Source organism: Uloborus diversus, chromosome 7 (assembly GCF_026930045.1).
Source record: "Uloborus diversus isolate 005 chromosome 7, Udiv.v.3.1, whole genome shotgun sequence".
NCBI classification, from domain to species: domain Eukaryota; kingdom Metazoa; phylum Arthropoda; class Arachnida; order Araneae; family Uloboridae; genus Uloborus; species Uloborus diversus.
Window position 1 is genome coordinate 87,201,153 of NC_072737.1, and position 16,592 is coordinate 87,217,744.

Genomic DNA, 16,592 nt, shown 5'->3' on the forward strand with positions numbered 1-16,592 from the left:
CTACTCGGTATTGGCCGAGTATCTGATCAGAATTCGGCCGAGTACCGAGAACTCGGCAAATTGGCCGAGTAGTTACCAAGTACTCGGTACGTCTCTAATGACAATACAAGGTTCCATCATGTTTTTTGGACCAGGGACATCCAGCTCGATGATGACGGACTGGTATATTCGGGGTTACATGCTTTTCTTTAACTTCACTCGTTGTACGTAACTTTTTATAACACTCGTCTATGACAATACAAGGTTCCATCATGATTTTTGGACCTGGACATCCAAGTCGATGATGACGGACCGGTATTTTCGGGGGGGTAAAAGAAAAACGAAACAAAATATATAACTTAAATAACTATTTTGTAACAATAAGCAGCACGACAATTTTTTTTTCCTTTAAATTCCTTTCCCTTTTTTTTTTTTTTTAATGTAGCTTTTGATTTATCAAACCATATTTATTTAGAATAAAAATAATTTTGAATTTTTTTCAAATTTTACAAATTTGATTAAACCAACTTCCAGATGTCCTAGGGTGGTATTTTTTTTTAAACCCTCGTCTTGGATGACGTTACAAGGTTCCATTATGATTTTTGGACCTGGACATCCAGGTCGATGATGACGGACCGGTATATTCGGGGGTAAAAAAACTAAAATTAAAAAATCTTCTTACAGACACTCTAAACCGCCAAAAAAGTGACTAACAATGAAAAGAGAAACAGCAACACAGCGCAAGAGAAGGTTGGAAAGGGCTAGTGACAAATATGCAGATAAGAAGGTTAATGAAGATGTTCAATCCAAACGAAGAAAGTGACTGAACGCGAACTTTTTCTTTAGAACGTCGTTTAAAAGAATCCTCTGCAGAACGTAAAGTTCACATAGTAAGCAAATTGGTTAAAAAATTACAATCTCGCTCAATTGAGATTTCTGAAGAACGCAAAGTATAATTTCTTAATTTGATCTATTACATTTAAGGAAATATGTAAAAAAATCGAAATATTTATTTAATATAACTGTGAAAAACAATAGCTACAACGTTGTTTTTATTTTCAGCTGAATTGTTAAAATAAACTCGCTATTAGTAGTGATTTTGCGTAGCTAAGTATAGAAATGGCTTCTTCGCAATGAGTTTGCGTGTTTTCAGCTCAGCATTTTAAATGGAATTCCGAGGATTAAGGTGATTTTTAAGAGCACGACATGTTGCAATAAGTGGATTGGCTTCCCTAGCATAGAAACGTGTTTATTTTGGAAACGGTTAAAAAGTAATAAAACTACTTGCAAAAAAAAAAAAAAACTTTGTACGTCAGTGGTAGGTAAATAAAAGTAACAACTAATCGAAAAATGTATGAAGAAGGATCTAGAAAATTGAAAAACATTATACAATTGTATATTTGATGGCGTAAGGTAAGTCAACTTTTCTTAACGCAGATATATTAGAAAGTTTTTGTAAGTTTTTAATTTTAAATGAATTTTATAGAATAAATTGGTTTGATATATAATGTCCTATAAAGAATTGAATAATTATCGCAACGGTGATATTATTTTAATTTTTGTTGATGAATTTTATCCATTTTTAGAAAAAAGCAACTATATATTAATATACTTCGAAAATAAAAAAACTCAGTCCAACGTTTGATCTTTTTTTTAAATGTTGACTATGTGAAGTATTTTTCGAAGTAAGTAATGTACTTCAAAAAAAAAAAAAAAAACGTCGTGTCTCAATCTGATGTTTGGTTGCTCTTTAAATGTTCAATCATGTATAATTTCTGAAAGAATGGTATGGTGTTGTATAAGCTTAGTTTTTGTTGATGAATTTTATCGTTTCAAAAAAAAGCAAATATATATTAATGTACTTCGAAAAGATGACTGAAGTACTTTTCGAAGTAAGTAATATACTTCAAAAAGAAAAAAAAAAAAAAACGTCGTGTCTCAATCTGATGTTTGGTTACTCTTTAAATGTTCAATCATGTATAATTTCTAAAAGAATGGTATGGTGTTGTATAAGCTTAGTTTTTGTTGATGAATTTTATCGTTTCAAAAAAAAAAAAAAAAAAAAGCAAATATTTATTAATGAACTTCGAAAAGATGACTAAATGAAGTACTTTTCGAAGTAAGTAATATACTTCAAAAAGAAAAAAAAAACGTCGTGTCTCAATCTGATGTTTGGTTAATCTTTAAATGTTTAATCATGTATAATTTCTGAAACAATGGTATGGTGTTGTATAAGCTTAGTTTTTGTTGATGAATTTTATCGCTTAAAAAAAAAAAAAGGCAAATATATATTAGTGTACTTTGAAAAGATGACTAAGTGAAGTACTTTTCGAAGTAAGTAATATACTTCAAAAAAAAAAAAAAAAAAAACCGTCGTGTCTCAATCTGATGTTTGGTTACTCTTTGAATGTTCAATTATGTATAACTTCTAAAGAAATTTAATGGTGTTGTATAAGTTTAGTTTTGGCTGATGAATTTTGTCCATTTCAGAAAAAAGAAAACATTTATTAATATACTTCGAAAAGAAATACTTAGTCCAACGTATAATTTTTTTTTAAAATGTTGACTACGTGAAGTACTTTTCGAATTACTTTACATAGTAATGTACTTTAAAAAAAAAAGTCGGGATCCAATCTGATGTTTGCTTACTGTTTGAATGTTCAACCATACAAAATTTCTGAGGGAATGTTATGGTGTTGCATAAGTTTAGTTTTTGCTGATGGGTTTTATCCGTTTCAGAAAAAAGCAAAAAAATATTAATATGCTTCGAAATAAAAAACGCAGTCCAACGTTTCATTTTTTAACTTCCTTTTGCATAGTAAAGGAAGTATTGTATTCGCAAAAATATTTTCCATTTTATTTCAACCTGAATGAATGTTGAGTGTTTTTTTTTTTGACCTACCACACGTTCATATATGCCTAAGAACGTATGCTTACGCCTGAAATATCCATTTTGACGATCCGCGGGTGAATTACCACGAGTTTTCTCGTGGCGTCTGTATGAGTGTATGTATGTACATGTGTATGTATGTACGCGCATGTATGTACGTATCTGGCATAACTTAAAAACGTTATGTCGTAGAAAGTGAAAATTTGGTATGTAGACTCCTACTGGGGTCTAGTTGTGCATCTCACTTTTGGTTGCATCCGGATGTGCCAAAGAGGGTCTTTTACACCTTTTTGGAGGGAAATCATTCTTAATTTCGATAAAAACTCATGTGATATATTTTTGCAAATTCTTGGCAATGCATCGCCGAGCTTTTGGGTGACAAAATGGTGGGGGAAAAAAAAAAAACATTTTTCGAATTTGGTTTCAATTTGGCCCTATTGGCGATATTTAGAGAGTTATCCATTGAATCAGTTAAAAATGTCAATATTGGGAAACTCAATCTCTGTAAAACTCTTTTTTGCATCAGTTCGTGACAAAATAGGTCATGTTTGAAAGGTTTTTAGATTCCTTAATGTGAGTGACGTGATCGAATTAAGTAAGGTTATGGTGTTTGGGTTTTTATGAAAGAGCGTTAATTAAAAGCTTTGTTTAGCGTTAAAGGAAGTCATGTGGAGCTGATCATCACATCAGCTCGTTTTTTGAAATGCTGAATAAAGTTCTTTTCGAAGTACTTTGCATAGTAATGTACTTAGAAAAAAAAAAGACGTCGAAACTGAATCTAATGTTTGGTTATCTTTTGAATGTTCAACTATAGATGATTTTTGAAGGAATGTTATGGCGTTGTATAAGTTAAGTTCTTGATGTGGATGAATTTTATCTATTTGAAAAAAAAGGAAATGTATGCTGATGTACTTCGAACAACGTTTTTTTCTTCTTTTTTTGAATGTTGAATAGCATATTTGAAAAAATACCATTGTATTGTATAAGCTGAGTTTTAGTCAATGAGATACGTATCAATCAGAAAAAAAACGAATGCTTATTAACATTTTTCGTCATACATAAAGTCGCTCTCAATTCGACGTTTGTTTCATTCTTGAATGTTCAATCAAAAAACTTTTGAAAGGACGTATAGTATTGCGTAAATATGTTGTATAGAATGAGAAGGATGTCAGTCAACTTAGTTTCGAGTACTTGAAGGTTTTGTAAAAAAATATATCGATAAAAACTAAATCAAAAAAATATATCATCTTTATCTTTACTAATAATAAAGCTGAAAGTCTCTCTGTCCGGATCTCTCTCTGTCTGTCAGGATCTTTGTGACGCGTATAGCGTCTAGACCGCACTGCCGATTTTCATGAAATTTGGCACAAAGTTAGTTTGTAGCATGGTGGTGTGCACCTCGAAGCGATTTTTCAAAAATTCGATGTGGTTCTTTTTATATTTCAATTTTAAGAACAAAATTATCATAAGATGGACGAGTAAATTACGAAATTATTATAACGTGGAACCGTAACATGGGCACAAGCCAATTGGCGAGATACGAAATTATCATAACGTGGAACCGTAACATGGGTACAAGCCAATTGGCGAGAAAATTCACCACACATTATTTGTAAATATACAGGCGAACCAAAAGACCTTTTTAATTTTTCTATGACGGCAAAGCTGTGCGGGTACCACTCGTCTGCAATAAAATCAAAGCTCCATAAATTTTAAATTCAAAAAAAAAAAAAAAAGATTTGTGTTCAAACGTAAATATTTTTTTATAGATCAACTTTTATCAAAAGTTACTTTGTATCTTATTTTGGAATTCACTTCTATCGTTTTACATTTATGATAAAATTGAACTGAAATCGGTCAAAAGGTACTGATTTGTATGGTAGACAGACATACATACATATACAGGGTGTTCCCGAACTCTTAGGCAAACCTTTAAAACGCGATAGTACACATCAAGACAAAAAATAAATAAATAAATAAATATAAAAAAAAACAAATAAATAAAATATAAATAAATGTCCCAAACGTCTTCCGATGGAGATAGGCGTCATTAAAGTTTAGGGTCCAAAATTTCAAATGATCATTAAAAACGAAAAAATGGTCGATTCGTTTGCGGTTTTCGCTAAAGTTATTCTTTTTAGCAGTATTTTCTTAAATAAATTTTGAAGATGTAGTTTAAAAAACGCCGATAGAGGGCGCTTTAGACTTTGGAGTAACGAACAACTTTTTTTTACTTATACTCTACTCTTATTTTTGGGCCTCATTAGATTTTTTCTAATGCATGGACGTAGACAAAAATTTTCAGCTCAAAATCAGAATCATTGAGCGGCATTAAGTCACGCAAACTTAACTGTGTTCAGAAGTTGAAATACACTCTGTCACGAAAAAATACATTAACTCAGAAGGAAACGAGCGATCTTCACAAAACTTAAAGTGGATGTGGCCTCTGACAAGATAAGGATATGATTACAAATTCAGAACAAAAGCTTGCTTTATTAAGAAGTTATGACACAATTAAGGTTACAAAACTGTAAGTTGTATAGCCTTCTCTTGCAGCTATACATGACAAAACACGGCGTGGTATGGAGTGAAATAGGTGACCTATGACCACTGAGTCTAAATCGGGATTCATCGTTGAAGATAACATGCCTCCTCTCTGTCACAACCCAGCTAATTTAGTGCAGCGAAAATCCGATCCATCAAAATGGACGCCGCGCCGGTTCGAGATACCGGCGTCTTTCAGTCTAATCAGGATTGTTTTTCTTGATACTATCAGTTTCTTGGAAGGTGTTAAACGGCATGGAACTAATGTTAGCTACCTTGTTGATACGGCAGTGGCCGCTTTTATGATGTGCGATCTTCGCGCTCATTTCTGTTTCTAGAATGCGTTAACCGACCGCAATGGAGTGATTCATTTATTTGTACCTACACTAAGCTACTACCATATCGCTCCGACAGAGTTGGCGACAGATACGCGAGTACAACCAACCTTCTTCTCCGAGATCTCCTGTACGCCCCTTTAAAAAGTCCAACAATTGTTCGTATGCCTCTAAAAGATGGTCCTAGTCACAGTAGCGTCCTTACAACTCGACAGTTTCGTTTCAAGTGCCCTTTGACACAAGCTTTCACAATTTCAATCGTACCTATCTACGCATCTTGTATGCGCATAGCGCGCTTTCCCTGTCGTCAGTGGCGACGACATTTAAATCATCTCTTACCAAACTACATTCCTGCCGAGTTTGTTGTTTGCAGCTCAATTTATTCTTGATGCATACATTTTTTTGTGACAAAGTGTATTTCAACCTTTTGAAGACAGTTCAATTTTCGCTACTCTATCACTCTCAACAACTCAGATTTTGAGTTCAAAATTTAAGTTTAAGTCCAAGCATTAGAAAAGATTTAATGAGATTCAGAAATAGCAGTAAAAAATAGTTGTTTGTTACTCCAAAGTCTAAAGCGCCCTTTATCGGCATTTTTAAAACTAAATGTTCAAAATTTATCTTCAAGAAAGTACTGATAAAAAGAATAATTTTAGCGAGAACCGCAAAGGAATTTCCTTTTTTTTTATGATCATTTGAAATTTTGGACTCTAAACTTTAATGGTGCTTCTCTCCTTCGGAAGACGTTTGGGACCCTTGTTTTTGTATATATTCCATTATATTGTTTGTAAAGTTGTGTACTCTCCCCCCCCCTTAAAATTTTCTCCAAGAGTTCAGAAACACTCTGCATACATAAATTTTATGCATAAGATTTAATAGGTAAATTTAAAACTGAAGTTCATTGTTTCTGATGCAAAATGTTATAGAACAAGAAGGTTTTCAAGAACGAATTCAAAATAGATACTTCTTTGACTATAATCAGTTGCCCTTCTATTCTTTGATGCATGTTTTGATTTCATATTTGTTTACACCATCTGAAAAGCTTAATCATTATATAATCGTTCTTTAATCTCGTGTACTTTATCCTTACACTTTATCGAAGTGAAAACAGATTTTCTTTTGCTGATGCCGAAACATGACAGTCGCTTTTTCAGAATTTTATTTAAAATAGAAAAAGTGTTCTTTTCACAAATGTTGTAAAAAAATACTTGCTTTCTACTTGATACTAGATGGTTTTCAGAGAGTTGTTTTGCCAAAAAGTTTAGCTTAGTTTTAGCTTAAACTATTTATGCCTAGATTGGATATGCTATGTAACCTAGATTGGAGCTGTCATGCTTCAGAATAAAATGCAATATTTTTTTTCATATTATACTGTAAGATATAAAACCAGCAAAAACATGAACTGTGCAATAGTAATTCAGAATACATAAACCAACTAGTAAACCGAACGTAAAAAATCTTTTGCGTACGTTGTAGTATTTGCAAATACTCACTTAAATGTAGTACTTATCGCATAAAACGTTGAAATTTCTTTAAAATTTTTTTTTTTTTTGCTTTGAACTACTGTTGTCACCAGCTAGCGATGTATCGCTGTATTGGTTCAGTACTAAAACATTTTTCGAAAACAGTGATTAGAAATATTTACATAAAGTAATTTATACAGGGTTAGCATACAAAATATTCCGGCTTTAAATATTTATATTTCATAAACTATTACACTTACCACTAAAATGATACATAAAAACGAAGATAAATTGTGAAAGTTTTTTTCAACGTAAGTAACTACTTAAACGTGCACGTTCCGCACTAGCGCAGCCAGATATTCCTTCCGGAAGGGGTTTTTTGGTCACAAGAGTGCTTACATGTGTTAATAAACCACTGTATTAGGGTTGACAACAATGTTAAAACCAAGACCTCTGGGTGTGTTTTTACCCCCAAAACGCCATCACCACTGATGTTCCGCAACTCTGGATTGGCCGTACAGGTGATGACGATTTTTCCTTTATGGGTCATTCTCTAGAAAACGTAATTTTTGAACGCAAATATTTTTCAATTTCGAAACCTTTTGTTTTCATTTTTCGTTCTTACATGAAAGTGTTACCTACTAGAAGTAACCAGAAACAACGGTCCAGCTAAGTTCCAATTATTTTACTCATAAATACAAAAAATAATATTTAAAATTCGACACCAATTTAATATCAAAGTAGTCATTTTGTTAATTGTGCAAACAATAAGCTATTTTAATGATTAGTGAGAATATAATATGAAGCTCTCTTAATTAAAGTACGGCTTAGTTAGTAGTTTCAAATGTATGTTAAAAAAATTGTATTTAGTAAATTTGAGGATATACTGGTAATTTATAATTTTGGTAGAACGCTTATTATTGATGTATTTCTCCTCCATCATTTATTTTCACTTCAGAAATAATGACATTGTTAAGGTCTGTCACGGAGGTGAGGAATTTTCAATTAATATAGGCGTAATAGATACATTTTTCAGGGAAATTTTTTTCTCCTTCGTTACTACAATCTGCACATGTTAAGCATATGAAAACATATTCACTTCTTTTTTTTACATTAATCTACATCCCTGAAATTCAAGTTCACGGATGAGAATAACCATGCTAAGTTTTTGAAGCAAAATTTATCTTTTTGTTTTTATACCTACATCTCACAACTTCAACTATGGCTGAAAATAAACGAGGGGGCTCGCTTGTATTATGGAAAATAAAATTTGAAGTCATTACTGCCACGTGTTAATGAGGAATGGCGTTTTGTATTTAGTCAACGAAGGTGAGCATTTGTGTGACATGAAATCTTGTCCTACTAAAACGAACTAAAACACAATATTAAAAAATTAAATATACTTATACAATAAGTATTTGAGACACTTGTGAAAGGAATAATCAGTAACTATACTTTTAATTAAACAAGTTATTAAGCAACATAAACGGTCACACAAGGTGTGTGACATGACACGAAGGTGAGAATTCACATGTTGTGAACCAAAAATATACTAAAATAAAAATTATTATTAAAAAATTGTTGGCGGGTTTAAATAAATATATTTTTGATGAAATTAAAAATCACTGTTAAATAAGTTGTTCCTTAAATGTACTTAATAAAAGTAATAGTTACACTTTTTTGAAGAATGACCCTTATGCGTTGACTAGCCAATCCTATCCCCAATCATATCCCTATGTGATTTCTTTTTAATGATTTTCGATTTTTCGTCAAAGACAGTGTTTATACACCACCATTGTCGACAACAATGCAAGAACTGAAAGGTCGTATGCGTGTAGCTTTACGAAAAATTGACAATGAAACACTCCAAATCAATGTTATAGATGTGTGTCGCGTTACGAAAGGCACATACATCGAACAATTGTGAGTGAAGAAAAACTTGGACAGTTTGTTTTTATTTTTGTGTATCATTTATAGTGCTAAGTGTAATAGTTTATGAAATATAAATTTTTAAAACTGATTTTTTACTTTTGATTTTTATACTGAGATGGTTTGAACTCCGGTTTCATTCTTCTCTAATTTCATTTTTATTGACCCATTTCCTACATTACAGAGCGAAAAATAAAGGTTCAAATCAGTTTTTCTCAAAATAGCAATTTTAATCAGATCTCAGTATTGAACTGAAGCAGCTAAATATGAAAACATTTTTTAAAAACCTTTACGAATAATAAAGCTGAAAGTCTCTCTGTCCGGATCTCTCTCTGTCTGTCAGGATCTCTGTGACGCACATAGCGCCTAGACCGTTCGGCCTATTTTCATGAAATTTTGCAAAGTTAGTTTGTAGCATGGGGGTGTGCACCTCGAAGCGATTTTTCGAAAATTTAATGTGGTTCTTCTTCTATTCCAATTTTAAGAACAAAATTATCATAAGATGGACGAGTAAATTACGAAATTATCATAACGTGGAATCGTAACATGGGCACAAGCCAATTGTGAGATACGAAATTATCATAACGTGGAACCGTAACATGGGTACAAGCCAATTGGCGAGAAAATTCACCACACATTATTTGTAAATTTACAGGCAAACCGAAAGACCTTTTAATTTTTCTATTACAGGAAAAGCCGTGCGGGTACCACTAGTTATAACTGTTATTGAAAAGATGTCGTACTTTACTTTCTACTGAACAGCAGTGACAGCTTCCTTGCAGCGGCACGATTTTAATAAGGCTTTTTCCCTCTTTCTTTTATCCAGTGTGATGTGGCGAAAGTATGCACCTGATTTGCCAGAGATGCCCCCAGAAAACCAGCCGCATCTTCTTTCTGCCTATGTTGATCCTTGGAGTTGTTGGATTTATTATCAACATTCATTTCTCGTAAGTACTCATCCCAAGGCTTCAGGTTCAGTAAGTCTGACAAAACGATTTTTGTAAAAACAATGAAATGTAAGAAAAGTTTTTATTAACTAATGACGTGGTAAAAAGCTATAGAGAGGTATTAGTGGGCACCTTCAAGTTTTTCACTGCAAGCATTTTTTAAAAGAATAATAAAAGTTTTGAATAAAAAGTAATTAAGAAAATGAAGAAGTAAATAAGAATGAAGAATAAGATGATTAAATTTTAAACAGAGAATAATGGTTCAATTAAAATAATCATATTTTAATCTTTATATTTTAAAATATCGTATACTTTTGCAAAAATATTTTACAGTTACCCCCATTATTTTCTCTCCTTTGCAAGAAACTCGTGCTTTATATTAATAACCATTCTCAATGTGCTGAATGAGTTGAAAGCTTGTTTCTGGGCTATTTTACAGTATTTTGTACAAATGTAGAGTCCGCAACATGACACATTTTTCGCCATAACTATTTAATTAACTGTTTGATTACCACTAAATTCTATTTTGAGTAAATCCTATCAACACATAAAACTCAAAATGAAACAATATGCTAATCAAAGAGTAAATTAAATAGCTATGGCAAAAAAAAGTGTCTTATTGCGGACTCTACAGTTAGACAAAATACTGTGAAACGGCCCAGCTGCAAGTTAATTAAATTCAAGTCAACAAATGATTCCAGAGATTTGCCAAAAAAAAAAAAAAAAACTGACAAATGACATGCTAGGTCTTTTAAGGAGTTTGAGTGAAGTATAGTTAAAATTCTGGAGCTACAATGTAGCTAGACCGCGAGCTCCGCGTAATACTTTGACTGTACACATGAGTGCACGGTTTTGACCACTTCTGCTTGTGCCTAGCGAGAGGAAGGAATTGACTTTCAACCAAGTGCGCAAACTCAGTTAAACACCCAATTTAATTTTGCCCCGAGGTGTCGAGAAAGGCACCAAATCCAGAAACCCCCTATACCGATGCGACTTCTCCTGTTGTTTGCTATTTTGATTCAATGTGTGGGGTCGGTCTAGAAATTCTTTCCCAGACCACACTCATCGTGAGAAAAACATGTTACGCGGGTGTTTTATATCTGTCACCAGTATGGGAGCTGGATAATTATAAGACCACACGTAAATACGGTTTTTGCTCCCCTTTTCTGAGAAATGTTCGAAATTAGATCTTCAGAATAGCTGAATTCTGTCCGAAGCTGGACATTTGTTGTGCACATAAACTTTCTCCGTTTGGTGTGATATGATGTCTGTGACACTATAGGGAACATTTTTCAACCACCTTGTCAACATCGTCTGACTGTTGTAAACAGGGGTGCATTCCCCACCAAACGAATCCCCGTATATAAGAGAAAGTAGATAGGTCAAAGGGAGAGACACTCGTAGAGCAAAGAGCTGGTGAGTCGCGGATTGACTCACGCAGTTCAAAATATCTTTGTAACATTAAATAATTTGTAATATAGCTGTAAATATTGATGTCATTAAACGTCTCTAAAAGACCATGCATTCTCTTGTCGTCTTTACACAAGAAGTGGAAACGGTACACCCCCTCTTATTTCTTCTCACTTTGACAGCCACTTTCTAACTTGCGGCTGGTTGTACTCAGTGAAATATAAAATTCTGTAAACTCGTAAAAAATCAACCCCACGTTTCGCCGACACTTAAAATTCCCTCCCCCCTTTTAAATATTGCAAAAGATTATAACTGAAAAACAGGTGGGAAGGAAATTTCGTGTTGGTGAAAAGTAGGGGATACCTAAAATCTGCAATATTTTCATCCCTTTTCACACGAAAACAGCAAAAAATGAAAACTCTGTAATGATTACCCCCAAGTGGCCCAAATCCTTCTGTCTTGCCGTTTCCAACAAAAAATAACATGAATCTTTGTTTCTTTACTTAATTAATTGAAAAAAAAAGAGAGAAAGGGAAAGCTAATAGCTATTGAAAACAACGAGAAAATCATGTCACGCAACGTTAAATACGTTTAGAAATATTGATTCTGTATTCTGCAAGAAACTTTAAAAGCTGTTTTCGATCTGTGAACGTGTTTAGCGAGAGTCAGGAGCTTACTTTTAAAGTTAATGGCATTACATTTTTCACTTAGCTTATCTAGTAAATCTCCCATCCTTAGAATTACTTTCAATCTGTGTAAAACCCTCTTGGGCATTAAATGTATGCGCATCAGGAACATTTTAAAAGTAAAAATCACTTAATATCATTCAAGTTATCAGCATATTAAATGTACTGCTGAACGGAAATACTTGAGTTTAAAAGGATTTCTCTTAGCTCAAGCAAAACATGATCGTAATCCTGCAAGCTTTTGAGTTTTTCCATTTACCTACCGATAAAAATATTTTGGCGACTTACTGCTTTAAAAATACGGCTTTGATGTACGCATTGCTTTATCTATAGAAAGAAATGCTACAATGTTTTATTTTTTCTTTGAATAATTACAATACATAATTTTAACAACGAGAGAAATTAGTTTGTATGGGTATGGATTTGTTGTTGCCACAGCTTTTCATCCTGTGAAAAATGCAAACATTTGTAAAACGTGTAATCTGCGCTCTAAATGTCTCGAATGTTAAAATTGTGTTTTTGCTCATTAAAAAATTTTTTAATACCATTTTCTTCATATTTTTTGCAAAAGAAGAGGGGGGGGGGAGTAGTGTTAACGCATTAGCACAAGGTTTAGAGCTGCGGAGTCGAATTAATTTTGAGTAAAGAAGTCGGAGTCGGTCATATTCCGCAGCCCTGGCAAGAACTAGTTAAAAGTCGAATTTTTTAATCAACGGCAGGTAAGAAAGTGATGCGATAAAGCTTTTACTAACGAAATAAATGCATCCATTGTCTACCTCTCCAACTTTCTGGATTCTTAATTAAAAGTACCCTAACATAGTTTATGAACCAAATTTAAATAAAATTAATTAGACATATCTTTGAGTATTTACACGAGTCAATATTTACTCAATTCTTAGAAAGAGCCAATATCCGTTCTAAACTCTTTGAATGATTCCATTTTTACTTTGAACTCTAATACTTAACTCTTTAAAGTCTAAAAATCTTATGTATTTATTTTGTATTCATTATCTTTTAATCAAAACATTGATGTACAGAACGTTTCTTGCAGGGTTATGTCATCTCACGATGGGATCTGTTATCCAAAGAGCAACATAGTTTTCCTGAAGACTCACAAATGTGCAGGATCGTCGATTCAAAACATTCTCATGCGCTACGGTGATGCTAAGAACTTAACTTTTGTTTTGCCAAGAACTGGAAATTACTTGGGACATCCCGCACCCTTTAGTCGTGCTTTATTACCATTCCCAAGATTGCCTTACTACAACATTCTAGCTCATCACACGAGACTGGACTACAAAGAAATCAAACGCCTGATGCCTGGAAATACAGCATACATAACTATTGTCAGAGATCCTGTTCAGATTTTTGAATCGTCCTTTTCTTATTACGGATTGAACAAGTTTTTCCACAGTGATTTCAGAGATTTCATTCGGGATCTTCCTCATCTCAGCAAGAAGTTCGTCGACAGAAGATATCGCGAGAAGTTTGGAACAAATCAGATGATGTTCGATCTCGGTGCGAATCCAGACATTTTTGAAAACGATACTTTAGTCAACGAATATGTGCAGAAACTGGATCAATGGTTCGATCTGGTTTTAGTAGCTGATAGAATGGATGAATCTTTGATTCTGATGAAACGTTTTTTGTGTTGGGACATTGATGATGTAGTAACGTTCAAATTGAATGCGAGAAGTCCTAAATTCAAAAGTGAGTTAAACGACGAAGAAAAAGAAGCACTTCGGAAACTAAATCATGCTGATGCTATCTTATACTCGCATTTTCTTGAAAAATTCGAGAAAGAAATTGAACAGTTTGGTCGAGAGCGCATGGCTTCCGAAATCAAAGAATTGAAGTTAAGGACACAAAAATGGTATGATCTTTGTATCAGAAACGTACAGCCTTTCGTCACCCCACAAAGTAAACCGAAATATTATTACAACCCTAAAGTTATGGTATTTGAAACGAACAAAAACATAAACAACCAGTCTTGTAGTTCCATGACAATGGAGGAGCTCCCATTTACAGACCATTTGCGTGAAAAGCAAATGAGAAATTATCCGCGTCGATACAAGAAAATTTCATTTCATCGAAAAGTAATAATTCGAAAACCTGCCCTCAAAGTGCAAAATGCTTTGCATTGAACATTTTAAAGAATTTCTGAAATGTGATTATTATATATTTAAGTAAATAGTGTTCAACTCGTTCACAAAGATATCGCTTGTAACGGCACATCGGTCATGGAGTAAATATACTGCTGGTCCAGGAAGATCCATGTTCAAAATACGTAAAGCCATATTTCTTTTATTGTCATGATTTAAATGTCAACATTTAACTTATCTGTTTTAACGATATCCCCCTTCCCCATTGTTCAAACTCATTTTTGATTTTATTCTTTTTTGAGTATAATTCTGAGAACTTAATTTGAAAGAAAATTATTCGAGAACTGTCACCTTCATTCTACCCCAAACAGTTGTCACTATAGTTAGAGCAAACGTAAGCTGGTAGCATTGTGAAGGCTATGTAGATCCTAATCACAGCATTACCACGCTAACAGGCTAGGTTTGACCCTACTATAGATGACTAGACTACGACTTTTGTCTATGCTACTTCTGTCCTTGTGGATTTTACCCAGTATAAACTTTTAAAACTAATGTCTTCGTAAGTGGCATTTAAAAATGTGAACGCCATTTAGCAAACTAATGAAGAAATAGTGGAGTTGAGATTAATAATAATAATAACAAAAAAAAAAAAAAAAAAAAAAAAAAAACACCGTCGTTGCGAAATCAGCCATACAGTGCTCATTGCAATGCTAAGTACCTTTCCATGCACTTGTCAACAGCTATAGTTGGAGCAAGGCAAATTTGGCATTGTATGCAATAAATAGTTTTGTTAAATACTTTGCTACCATGTTTGCTTGAACTCAACTTTAATGATGACTTTTCCGTGGGTTGCAGTGTCTTGTTGCCTTTTTAAGCACTCTTCAGTCTTTTCAAAACACCTCGTAGTGTTTATTACAGTGCTATCGTGAAATTCGTTAAACAATCGTTTCTTAAAGGCACCATTTTGCGACGATGATGTTTTTGCGATTGAGTTTTTGTCGTTTTCTTTTGTAATAATCCATTATTCCATCGTGAATTTGTTTAATAAAAAAACCCTTCTCAGCCATAACGCATTGGACTCTTTTCGGGCATTGTCGCAATGTTTTCCGCCGTTCTGCCCATTCGTTCTAGAATCACAATGCAATCTACTTCTGCGTAAGCTATAAACATAATTTAAAATAATACCGCTGTTTTACAAAGCCAGCAAAAGTGATTAAAAATAAAAGAAAAAATAATTTGAATTTTTGGCATCTTGAATTCAAATTATGTTTTTCGAAATCACGAGCGTGTGTGTATGAATGCGAGTATGTGTTTGTGTAGGCGCATGTGTGTGGGTGCGTGTGTATGTATGCAGTGCTGTGTGTGTACACGCGCGCGTGTGTGTAGGCTTTCGTATGTGTGTATGTATGTAGGCATATGTGTTTGTGTCTGTGTGCAGGCATGAGTATGTGTATGTGTGTGTGTGTGTGTGTTTGTGTCTGTGCGGCAGGCATGAGTGTGTGTATGTGTGTAGGCGTGTGTGTGTAGGATATGGACGCAACCTGGTGACGGTTTTCGCAAGAGGAGCAGCATCGTGAGGCCGGTCGACGCGACGGTGGTGCTGGCAGAGGGTGTTGTCGGGAAAATAAAATCATAGGAATTCAAAACATAGGAAATGAAAACAATAAGCAATCGTGAACGTTCAAAAAAGATAACATATCGCTTGCTTTATAACGTTTATGCGTAGAAATCTGATTGCATATCAGATCTTATTTTTACATACTGTATTATGTATAATTTGACTTGAAAGCCCTGACATCGCTGGCCCGTTTATAAAGTTAATAAACTAGTTTTAAAGGAGGACCCCCCTATGTTGTTACAGCCGATGTCAACTTTTTGATCTTGTTCAGAAGTCTTGATTTTTCCTACTATATTTTGTGTTAATATGTAACAGCACTTTCTGTGATATCAAAATCCTTTTTGGTACGTTTTTGCTCTTTGAAATTTGAAATATCGTTGAATAATAAAATGTTTGAATGTTTTCTCGTTTTCCAAAGCATTTTATTGTATTGCAATGGATGTATATTTTCACCCTTATAAGAAAAAGCATTTTTAAAGATAAGGTTGTATAGTAGGGCTCGACCGATGGCATTTTTTGGCCGATGGGCCGATGCCGATTGTTGGCCGATTGTTCAAAGATGACCGATGGCCGATTGCCGATTGTTTTCCTCCAAATGGCCGATTGCCGATGGCCGATGGCCGATGCCATTGGCCGATGGCAAAAAAAAAAAAAAAAAATCTAACGGAAATAAATTGATAAGATTGTCA

The 16,592-nt window shown here is 33.7% G+C and overlaps 1 protein-coding gene across 1 annotated transcript in view; it reads left to right on the plus strand.

The window, feature by feature from the left end:
- The window catches only part of LOC129225961 (galactosylceramide sulfotransferase-like), a 31,054-nt gene extending 14,777 nt beyond the window's left edge, over nt 1-16,277 (plus strand). The window contains exons 2-3 of the mRNA XM_054860527.1: nt 9,967-10,087; nt 13,235-16,277. Coding sequence (XP_054716502.1) covers nt 9,984-10,087; nt 13,235-14,327 — 1,197 coding nt within the window. The 5' untranslated portion in view covers nt 9,967-9,983 and the 3' untranslated portion in view covers nt 14,328-16,277. The remainder of the gene's footprint in view (nt 1-9,966; nt 10,088-13,234) is intronic.
- Nucleotides 16,278-16,592: the final 315 nt, after the last annotated feature.